The sequence below is a fragment of the Arvicanthis niloticus genome, chromosome 28 (assembly GCF_011762505.2).
Source record: "Arvicanthis niloticus isolate mArvNil1 chromosome 28, mArvNil1.pat.X, whole genome shotgun sequence".
Taxonomy (NCBI): Eukaryota; Metazoa; Chordata; class Mammalia; order Rodentia; family Muridae; genus Arvicanthis; species Arvicanthis niloticus.
Genome location: NC_133436.1, coordinates 23572841 through 23584672, shown reverse-complemented (window position 1 = coordinate 23584672; position 11832 = coordinate 23572841). Strand labels below are relative to the sequence as shown.

At 35.0% G+C, this 11832-nt stretch overlaps 1 protein-coding gene and 1 non-coding gene across 2 annotated transcripts; both read left to right on the top strand.

The window, feature by feature from the left end:
* Positions 1 to 1686: 1686 nt before the first annotated feature.
* Gje1 (gap junction protein epsilon 1) lies at positions 1687 to 4912 on the top strand. Its single transcript, XM_076926530.1, has 3 exons — positions 1687 to 1981; positions 2653 to 2835; positions 3279 to 4912. The coding sequence occupies exons 1-3, from the start codon at positions 1943 to 1945 to the stop codon at positions 3672 to 3674; spliced, it is 618 nt and encodes a 205-aa protein (XP_076782645.1). The 5' UTR covers positions 1687 to 1942; the 3' UTR covers positions 3675 to 4912.
* Positions 4913 to 8054: 3142 nt separating this feature from the next.
* LOC143440191 (5S ribosomal RNA) lies at positions 8055 to 8173 on the top strand. Its single transcript, XR_013108034.1, has one exon. It is a non-coding gene; the product is annotated as a 5S ribosomal RNA (ribosomal RNA).
* The last annotated feature ends 3659 nt before the right edge of the window (positions 8174 to 11832 follow it).

The following is an 11832-nucleotide window of genomic DNA, read 5'->3' as shown; positions in this document are numbered from 1 at the left end:
GGCGGTATTTTCCCATGTGAGTTTCAAATTTGTGCAGCAGCAATGGGTGTATTCTGCTGCTCTTTCAGGTCAGGTGGAAGAATAGATAGATCACAGGTCTGCTTCAGTGTTCTCTGTGGATGGTGACTGGAAGAAGACATTTCCCTTTGTATCATCAGACTCTAAAATGAGAAGAATAATATCTAAGCCACGCCCTGGCATGATAGCTCAAGTCTGCTATTAAACAGGATATTTAGCATCCTGGCAAAATATTGAAAACTGAGAGAGAGATATGAGTATCTGTGGTAGAATATTTATAATAGAATATAAATTTAGGCATAAAGTTTTTTCTTATTTTAGTACCCATACCTCTGTCCCATGACTCAAGATGAAACAGCAGAAGCTATTTCTCACATCTGGGTTATCATAACTTGCACTACTTAATGTATCATTAATAAACATGCACTGAGCAGGTCGCTAGGCCCTGCTTAACCTGTGTTTTTTAAGAACCTGCATGTAAGTAAACCCACATGATCACTCAATAAACAACCCTACCAAATGTTGTCATATGTGTGAGGCCCTTCTCCCAAGAAGTGTTCTTACCCGGAGAATTTAACACTCCTCTGGAATGTAAGAGTAAATATATAACATTTATAGATCAGGACTTTCCCCTTGTGATCCAGTAGCCCACATGGGGATGGCAGTGATTCACAAATGACATTGTAGATATTTAACTAAACACTATCATTAATTTCTGTTCATAGAATCCAAAGCAGGATCTCCTCACAAAAAGTAACTGTAAGAGCTTTTGTACTTCTCTTTCTAGGAAAGAATTAACATATGCCCATATTTTGAATCTGAAGAGGTAAGAATATGAGCTTATTTTCTAACCAATCATTAAGCTGCTCATTTTTATTCCTACTAAAACAGCACTGTTACTCAGGAATGTAACTGTCTTTTCCCATTGGTTATAATTCTATATAATGTCATTTCTCCACTGTTGGAAACAACAACAACAACAACAAACCAGCCCAGAGTTAATCTTCAGAATGTCACAAGAGAAAGAAAGATAAGTAAAAAAAAAAAAAAAAAAATTAGAAAAGAGCCATCTTAGGCTACGTGCTCCTTCTGCTCTACAGAAAACAACAGCAATCAGTTTAGATAGAAGTAATTTGTCTGTCTAGATCCATGCTGTACCTCAGCACCAATAACAATATCTAGTGGACAGTGTATCTATTAAAGAACAAAAGTAAAAGACTGTTATGATTTAAGCGAGACCCTAGTCTTATCTTGATCATCATCCTACATATGACTCCTTAGAAATCTAATTGCATCTTCATCTAATTGCATCTTTTTCCACGTCCCTTGCAAGATTTCAGCAAAAAGATAAATTTAACGACACACTGATAATATTTAGCAATGGAGTAATTATAATTATAATTATTTATAACTTCTTAGACCTCCTGGAAATTAGCAATATGTCCTGGAAGTCAATTGGAACATACCGTAACTATTTCCATGTACTTTAGGACACACCACATAACACTCTAGAGTATAGACGGTGCCGATTTACATCTAAGCAATTCTCAAGAGACTGTGGGGCCCCTGGGTGCTCAGGGCTTCTGTCTGCTGGCCTGCTTAGCTAGCACTCCTGGCTGACTGGCGGGCTTTGCTGATCTTGCAAGCCAAGGGATTATTAGAACTGATCACATGCCCTCTGCTTTTGTTTCTTTGTTTTTGTTTTGTTTTGAGATGGAGATAGGAAAGTTGACCAGGGCCCCAGAGATCTGTGACAGAAAAAAAAAAAGAAAGGAAAAGGAGGAGGGGAGAGAAATTTGCAGAGATAGGTGGTTTCTGTTGTACAAGTCAAGAGAGAGTGTAAAAGTTTGATTCTGGTAGAAGCAATCTGACAGCATAGTTCAACATCGGCCCACAGGGATGCCAGGATAACATCTCCTGAAAGATGTCTCTAAATTACATCAAGAACTTCTGTGAAGGATGTGTAAGTAGCAAGCAAGAAAATCAATTTCATCAGTTTTTGTCTGTGTATTTTAAACCCATTGACATGTGTGGTGATGAATATATTTACTGTACATGTACAAAGAAAATAAAATAACAACTATCTGCTGTAAAATATTCTGAATTTAAAATTATAACTAGATTTAACTCTGGAGGTACATTCATCCATTGATACATTAAAGTAGCTCACACTCTTAATTCAATATTAAGTATAAAAAATTTGCCAAAACTAAATAAATATTGTTCTGTCATTATGATAGTATGTGTTCTAAGTCTAATGCTGTATTTATCATCTAATCTTTCAAAAGAGGAAATCAGACATTCTAAGATACTTATGGTTTTATTTCAAAGGGATTACAAAAAAAGGAACTCCATACTCCTCACATTTAAAGCTGTTTAAAGTATTTGTAAACTTATCCATGTGATAGGCAATAAATCCCTATTTGACTTCTGTACTTTATGAGTGAAGTGGAATAACAATGTCACAATGTGGGCTTAACAGTGAACTTGACCATTTCAGAGTCTATCTTGTTAAAAACTTTTCAGATCACAAAATTGTTAAACTTTTTAAAAAATGTAATCATAAATACATCCTTCCAATTGTCCTTTTTAAATGTTTGTTCCCAACCAATTTTCTGTCTCCACAAACAATAGGTTAAACCTCCAACCGTGATCGGCCAGTTCCACACACTCTTCTTCAGCTCAGTGCGGATGTTCTTCCTTGGAGTGCTGGGCTTTGCTGTCTATGGGAATGAGGCTCTGCACTTCAGCTGTGACCCAGATAAAAGAGAGATAAACCTGTTCTGTTACAATCAGTTCAGGCCAATAACTCCCCAAGTAAGTCTTCCAGCTTGCATACAAACATTGACTCCCCAACACTCATAGTTTCTTCCTCTACAGTTTTGAGAACTGTATTGCTTTTTTATTGGCTGAATAGTTCAGAAAACGTAACTTAAGGTCCTCAGAAATTTCTTCCATATCCAGTATTCTATCGACATATGTAGCATAAAGACATTAAGCAGCTATTATAATCAACTAATGTACCATTTCATTAGCAGATAATCAGCAATGATAAAATATTATTTCCAACTGCCAGATGTTTAAAGTTCTAAAATCTTAATAATTAAATGATATATGTCAGCACCACTATGTTTGTTTATCATATTTCATTTTTATAAGGTATTTGCAAAAAAATTAGCCGTTGGTGAATTTGTGAATTTTCCATGTGCCTTCGGTTATTGCTTATTTGATTTAACTAAAATGGTTCTGATATGTTTTAGGTGTTCTGGGCATTACAGCTAGTGATTGTCCTGCTTCCTGGGGCTATTTTCCACCTTTATGCTGCATGCAAAAGCATCAATCAAGAATGCATTCTTCAAAAGCCCATGTACACTGTGATTTACATCCTCTCCGTATTGTTAAGAATTAGCCTGGAGGTGTCTGCATTTTGGCTTCAGATTCACCTCTTTGGCTTCCAAGTGAAGCCTATATATTTGTGTGATGCTGAGTCTCTCGGTAAAAAAATAAATATTCTAAAATGCATGGTTCCAGAACACTTTGAAAAGACTATTTTTCTCATTGCAATGTACACATTCACTGTGATTACGATGGTATTATGTGTTGCTGAGATCTTTGAAATCATATTTAGAAGATCATGTTTCCTCTTTAAACAATGACTGGGTTGATTGCCCATTATCATGCCGTAGTTCCTATAAATCATTTACATTTAGTTTTACAATTTTAGTACTTCAATTCCATATGTTTTTTAAACTTTAGTGTGTCTGTAATTTATGTATACTAGAAAATAAGATACAAAGTTCTAAACTAGGTGTTTTCCAACTAATATTTCCTCCTATTGAAATTTTATGTTATTATGTACATGTAAGCCTAATGATAGCTCATTTTTTAAAATAATAAATTTGTAGGCTTCTTTCATATACAATACTTTGAGTGATTACATTATTTTTGGCCAAAGAGACTTCTTATGTAGGTTAAAGACTGGAAAATTCATGTTCAGAGATGTCACACAACCAAACCAGAATCCAGGTCTTTCTTGATACATTGAACCATGTACCTTTAACTTTGAGGACATAAGTATCTCGCATTTGTCTAAAATGTACATTTAAACACAAAATATAAATGAATTAAGAGTCATATAGTTTAATCTCTAACTCAAAGAAGATGAGCAATTGAATTTTTTAAATATTAAACCCATATTGTGTTGCTGAAATCAATATTAAATGATTATGGAGATAGTTAAAAAAATAAATTAGAGTTGCTATGAAAACACTGTGTATGGTTTCCTTGTTTTTTGCTGTACCCATACCTACCCTGCAACAATTAACTTCCATATTAAAAAGTATTGAAAAGGAAATGTTGTTTCCATGAAACTATAATTCCTTGACAGTTTTGTGATCAGGCCATAGGTAATACTATAGAAAATCAGAGCACTTTCTTCTACTTGCCCGTATTATCAACAACCATTCTCCTCTTATGTCATTTAAAGTTCTCTATGTCCTACTGCTTTATGCCAGCTAGCACCTTGGTAGGAAACCATGCATAGTCAGATACTAAAATTTTGGAATTTTTTGAGCAATGTTTAGCTGATACTTGATATTAAAAATTCTGTATGAGGCTTTTAAAACCATTGATTTAGCACCACATAAAAGCACAAAAGAAAATCCAACTTTGTTTCATTGAACAAATACCTACTGAGGACCTATTATTAAATATGTACAATGTTGCTAGGTCAAACTTAAAAACAAGAATTGGTACCCAAAGGAGGTCATATTCTATTGTCCAATGATATGTCTAGAGAGTCGTAAACTGTCATAACAAAAGTTAACTGTAAATAAAATAAAAATTGACGTGTTTAGCAAATGTCTAAATCTTTGAAAAATCACTGATAAGTTTATAATAGTCCATGAAATAAGGAAGAAATGGAATCAAAAATTTAAAATGTACAATAAAACAAATGATAATGAAAACAAAATTTAGTGAAATTTGTTGAAACAATTAAAACAGTGTTTGGCAGCCTATAAAAATTCTACATTATGTAATTAAAAATTATAAATATATTTATCTTCTCATTTCAACAAATTAGCAAGCTAACAAACTAGCAACAAATTAACTAAAAAGAAGTGGGATAACAATGAAAGTAAAGACAAAATATAGAAAGATGAAGATGAAAGTTAAGAAAAAATGTATTAAAGAAAGTTTGGTGAAAATAGTAAGTTGTCAGTTACAAAGTTTGAGATGATAAAGAAAAAGAAATCAGCCTTATAATAAATGGAAAGTGATGGACATTAACATGAGCATAAGTATTTGAATAATGTAACAGTAAATTTGGAAAGATGAAGAAATCTTTGAAACCAATATTACTAAGAGAGGGAGAACTAATAAGTACATAAAATTGTAAACATTCTTAAGTCAATTTTAAAATTTAAATTCAAAACCTTTTCATAAACAAAAATTTACCCATTTACCTAAGAATTTCTCAAATTAAATGTTTTTAATAGCCGAGTAATATTTCATTGTATAAATGTACCACTTTTCTGTATCCATTCCTCAGTTGAAAGACATCTGGGTTCTTTCCAGCTTCTGGCTATTATAAATAAGGCTGCTATGAACATAGTGTAGCGTATGTCCTTGCTATATGTTGGAGCATCTTCTGGGTATATGCCCAGGAGTGGTATAGCTGGGTCCTCAGGTAATGTTATGTCCAATTTTCTGAGGAACTGCCAGACTGATTTCTAGAGTAGTTGTATCAGCTTGCCATCCCACCAACAATGGAGGAGTGTCCATCTTTCTCCACATCCTCACCAGCATCTGCTATCACCTGAATTTTTGATCTTAGCTATTCTGACTGATGTGATGTGAAATCTCAGGGTTGTTTTGATTTGCATTTCCGTGATGACTAAGAATATTGAACATTTCTTTAGGTGCTTCTCAGCCATTCCAGTTTCCTCAGTTGAGAATTCTTTGTTTAGCTCTGTACCCCATTTTTAATAGGGTTATTTGGTTGTCTGGAGTCTAATTTCTTGAGTTCTTTGTATATATTGGATATTAGCCCTCTATCAGATGTGGCATTGGTAAAGATCTTTTCCCAATCTGTTGGATGCTTTTTTGTCCTATTGACAGTGTCCTTTGCCTTACAGAAACTTTGCAATTTTATGAGGTCCCATTTGTCTATTCTTGATCTTAGAGCATAACCCATTGGTGTTTTGTTCAGAAACTTTTCCACTGTGCCCAAGTGTTCAAGGTTCTTCCCCACCTTCTCTTCTATTAGTTTCAGTGTGATAATCCAATCACAAAAGAACACACACGGTATGCACTCACTGATAATTGGATATTAGCCCAAAAGCTGGAAATACCCAAGATACAACTCACAGACAACATGAAGCTCATGAAGAAGGAAGATTAAAGTGTGGGTGCTTCAGTCCTTAAGAAGGAGTAACAAAATACTTAAGGGAGCAAATATGGAAACAAAGTGTGGGACAGAAACTCAAGGAGGGGCCGTCTGGGGACTGTTACACCTGGGTATCCATCCCATGTGTAGTCACCAAGGTAGATACTGATGTGCATGTCAGAAAGTACATGTTGACAGGTGTTTGATATAGCTGTCTCTTTGGAGGTCTGCCAGAGTCTGACATATTCAGAGTTGGAATCTCACAGCTTGCCATTGAATTGTTCATGGAGTTCCCAATGGAGGAGTTAGAGAGAAGACTGAAGGGGCTGAAAGGGTTTGCAGCTCCATGGGGAGAACAACAATACCAACCAACCGGAGCTCCCAGGGTCTAAACCACCAGTCTTGGAGCACATAGGGAGGGACCCATGGTTCCAGCTGTATATGTAGGGGACAAAGGCCTTGTGGGCATAGGTGGGAGAGAAGATCATTGATTCCATGAAGGCAGGATGCCCAGTTTGGGGGGATTTGAGGGTGGGAAGGGAGGAGTGGGGGGACATGTGGGGGCACATCCTCATAGAAACAGGAGGAGGGGAGATAGGATGGGGGTTCCTGAGCAGGGGGAAATGGGGTAAGGGGATAACATCTAAAATGTAAATAAAATATCTAATAAAATAAGTTTTAAAAAAAGAAAAATCCATATACAGAGGGCCTCTCTGGTGGAAATCATCAAATGTTTAAGGAAGAGATAACACTGCAAAATCTCTTTGGGAAGAAAGAAAAAGGACCCTTCTAGCTTCTTGGGCAAGACCGTGTTGGAATGAGTGAAGAATATTTCTCATTTTATTTAATTAGAGCAGCTTAATTTTTGTATCATAACTTGGGTATCAAAATTCCTAGTAACAATATATTAACACATGTAAACCAGCTATGTATGCAAAGATAAAACATGTGCAGGTTGGGTTTATCCTGGAAATGAGAGACTTTTTAACACTTAAAAGGGAATGATGTGATTGAACTGTATTGAAAGAATAAAGGAAGAAAGCACATAGCCATCTTAACAGATGCCAGTGAAAGTACTTTATTATATTTAACATTCACTTCTGATGAAATAAACAAAATAAAACTTTTCATTTAATATGAAAATTATCTAAATTTGATTACACACACATACATATACATGTGTGTGTATGTGTGAATCTTTAGAAATACCACATAATATTGAAAGAATGAACAATTTTCCTCATAATGAGCAAAGAGAAAATTTTCCACTTTTATTGTTTGGTTTAATTTGAACTGTAGCTCATTAAAGCAAGAAAAAATACAAAAAATACATATGCTGAATAATTTCTTCAATAAATTTAATAAAAGATATACTGACATGCAGCTTGGAAATCATCTCCACTAATACAGCAGTACATAGAAAATTCTAAAATATTTTTTACAAACCTACAAAAATAGTGAAATGCATCAAGAATACACTATAGCAACAAAAATAAGCAACAAAATATTGAAATGTGTAGAAGTATTCCCTTTTAGAATAGACTAAAAAGCAGGAACACATAGGGGGAAAATCACACAATATTTGCTAGACAGGCACAATAAAAATAATGTAGCAATACTGAAGAAAATTTTAAAAAGAGCACACCATGTCTACGGCCATACCACCCTGAACGCGCCCGATCTCGTCTGATCTCGGAAGCTAAGCAGGGTCGGGCCTGGTTAGTACTTGGATAGGAGACCGCCTGGGAATACCGGGTGTTGTAGGCTTTGTTAAAAAAAAAAAAAAAAAAAAAAAGCACACCATGACCATAACTATGTTGGTAACCTTAATCATTTAGAACTTCTGATACTGACTCAAATAGATCTATAAGTTCAATATAATCTCAGCAAATTATTATAAATATCTGCCAGTAGTTTCTAAATTTCATATGGAAATACAACTGAAAGCAAGTGATAGAATGAATTAATACTATTTAATTAGGTATTAAGTAAATAGAAACAAACCAGGGTGCTGCAGGTAAGCTAAGAGATGTCAAACCCAAATTAACAAAGACAACCATTATATACAAGTCAAGTGACCCAACAAAGATTTAACAATTGTAAGTGTATCAATGCGTTCACTGAATATGTGGGCCTCTAAAATAATAAATTAATCAGCAATGTGCATTAAAGTTCCGACATATGCTCAATCAATATGCCAGATATCAATATCCTATTTTTATTCTCAGAAAATGGACAAAGTAAAAAATCAGCAAAGAAAGTTCAGACTTAAACTGTATCAAAGACCAATCAGTATTAATGGATAGCTATGGAAAATTCTACCCAATGTATACAAAATATACATTCTTCTACTCATCCTGCAGAACTTTTTCTATCATATATATCATATCATAGATTGTAAAGCGAGGATAAATAAATACAAGAAAATTGAAATAATTCCTTGTATCTTGTGAGACAGTGGAATAAAACTAGAAACAACCATACATATTTAAAGACTGAACAACACACTCTAGATGAGCAGAGCCATTAAAGAAATCAAGGAAGAAACTTTAAAATTGCTGGTATCAAGTGAAAGCCACAGGACAACTTACCAGAACTCTGGGATACAGATAAGACAGTTGTTATTGGAAAGTATAAAACTGTAAGTGCTTACATTAAAAAAGAAAATTCAAGATTACTAGTAAATAACCTAGGAGCATTCTTTAAACATTCAAAAAAAAAAAAAAAAAAAAAAAAGGAACAAGCTAAACCCCAAAGAAGTAGGCATCAAGAACCAACAAAAGACAGGGCAGAAACTAACAGACCAGAGGCTACGAGAGTACCATTGTATCAGTTTCAAAAGAATGTGTTTCTTTGAAAAGATACACCAGATTGAGAAACTCCCAATCAAACTAACTGGAGAGAGAGACCAGAATTACAAATGTCACACAGGTTGTTAGGGAAGCATCCAATTAAACTCATGGAATCATTAGAGAATACTTCAAAAACATATTCAATGAATGCAACTGAAAAATCTGAAGGAAATAATTTTCTAGGCATATATAACTTACCAAACTGAGACATAAACAATTTACAAAGGCTCAAAACCAGGAATGAAAATGAAGCATTTTTTTTTAAAAAAGAGGTTGTCCACAAAGCAAGATGAATAAATGAATAGATAAATAACATGACTAGTAACATTTACTATTGGATGCCTTCCTACTCCTGCAAGACAGGTTTCGCTTTGTATCCTTGGCTGTCCTGAAATTCCCTTTGCGGACCATATTTTCTCAGATTTCAGAGATCCACCTACTTCTGCCTTCAGAATGCTAGGATTAAAAGTGTGTGCGACCATTCCTGACACTGTTGAATTCTAATGAATCTTTATGGAAGAGCCTATAGCAATACTTCTCAATATATTCCATGTATTAAAAGGGAAGCGACACTAGCAATCACACTTTGTGAACCACTGCTACTCTGGTGGTAAACCACACAAGGCAGAAGAACACTATATACCAATATTGGCAATGAACATGTGTAATGCTTACTGGAGCCTCACTCTGGGCGCCAAACTGTAACGGCCCTCTCTGTTTCCGCAGGTTGGGGTCTAGCAAGAGAGAGAGAGAGAGTGGGGGGAAGAAGAGGGAGAGACGCGAAGAATGGAAACAAACCAGAGGATCTGTAGTCAAGTCTCCTTTACTGTCCCCCACAGACTATATTCACACCTCCTACTGACCACCATACACACCCACTCCCACTCCCACTCCCACTCCCACTCCCACTCCCACTCCCACTCCTACACCACACCCTTACAAGGAAATCCTGGGTATTTATAAGCACAAGCAGGGGAACACAGGTGAAGACATTTTACCACGTGCACCATGCAGCTGGGGTCACTAAACAGCAAAACAAGCTATGTGGGATAAACAAGATATTTATCAGAGTGTGCTTCAGCTGTTGTAGGCTTTTGAAAAACAAGTCTCTCATCAGGGTATATGGTTCCAGATGGCTGCAAAGTTGATAGCTTCTTTCTGCTTAAAGTCAGCTCCCAACAAACATAGATATAAAATGTCTTAGAAAAATACTTTTAAAAAGAACCCATCAGGAAGATTATTAATGATGGCCAAGATTTCATTCCACGTATGCAAGATTGGTTCAACATATGCAAATCAATAAAAGCAATTTACCACATAAATATACTTAAGAACAGAAATTGCAAGATAATCTCAATAAATGCAGAAAAGGCCTTTGACAAAGTTCAATATTACTTTATTAATTACATAATATACAGCATTATGTCACATATAATTCATATATATGAAAATGCCATTAGAAACACAGTAAGAACCATTACTTTGCACATTAACTTTAATTAAATTATAGAAAAATAAATAAAAGGACAAAGTGTAGAAAACACCCATAGACAAAGTATATAGAGGGGCCGAATACAAGGACACTGTGGGCAAGTGATCACAAAATTTTAGGTATAGAAAATTTCATCGCTTCAGATTTTACTTCTCTGCAGTACTAGGATTTTAGTGACAAAAACATAGTTTTAAAATAAAGCCTCAAAGTTGAGTACTGGAGCAAGAAAGAAAGAACGAAAGAAGGAAAGAAAGAAAGAAAGAAAGAAAGAAAGAAAGAAAGAAAGAAAGAAAGAAAGAAAGAAAGAAAGGGAGGAAGAAAGAAAGGGAGGAAGAAAGGGAGGAAGGAAGAAAGAAAGAGAAAAAGGAAAGAAGAAAGAAAAGGAAAGAAAAAAGAAAAAAGAAAGTTCAAATGAAATGTAAGTTCTTAAGGATGATACCATGGAATAGAAAGGAGGCAATAAATAAATAAATAAATAAATAAATAAATCTCTGCTGTAAAGGAAAGGTGGGGTATGCTATAAAATGCCATGAGTCAGCACTCTCCAGGACTCTGTCTTGTCAAGTATTAAGATAGACTAATGCTTTCCTAATGTTGGTCATCTCCCTCCGAACCATTTTTTTTTTTTATTAGTGCGCATGTGTTTAGCTTTCAAACTTGAAAAGAGCTGGCTATTTAGTCCAATACGTGAACATGCAAATTTTAATTTAGTATTTAAACATAGTATTTCTCATATAAGAATTTAGAACTTCTAAACTAAAAGCAATAGTTGTTTCCAGTTCCAACCTCCTCTACATATGTGTTTCCAGTATCTCGCTACAGTTTCTAGAAAGGCTACAGCATGTACTTTTTTGTGTGTGAATGTATAAAATTTTATTTTGTGATATTTGCTCCATTAAAATGAATGACACCTCCATGCAAACAAACACACAAAAACAAAAGTTAAATTTAAAAAAAACTGCTATCTTCCTCTTATATCCAGCAGAGAGCGCTGGAGCCGTGTGCAACATAGAGCCTTTCGTTCTCTGAACGTGCCTTGAGCGAGGCAGCAAAGTTTGACTCCTTCGGGCATCCGTCAAAGA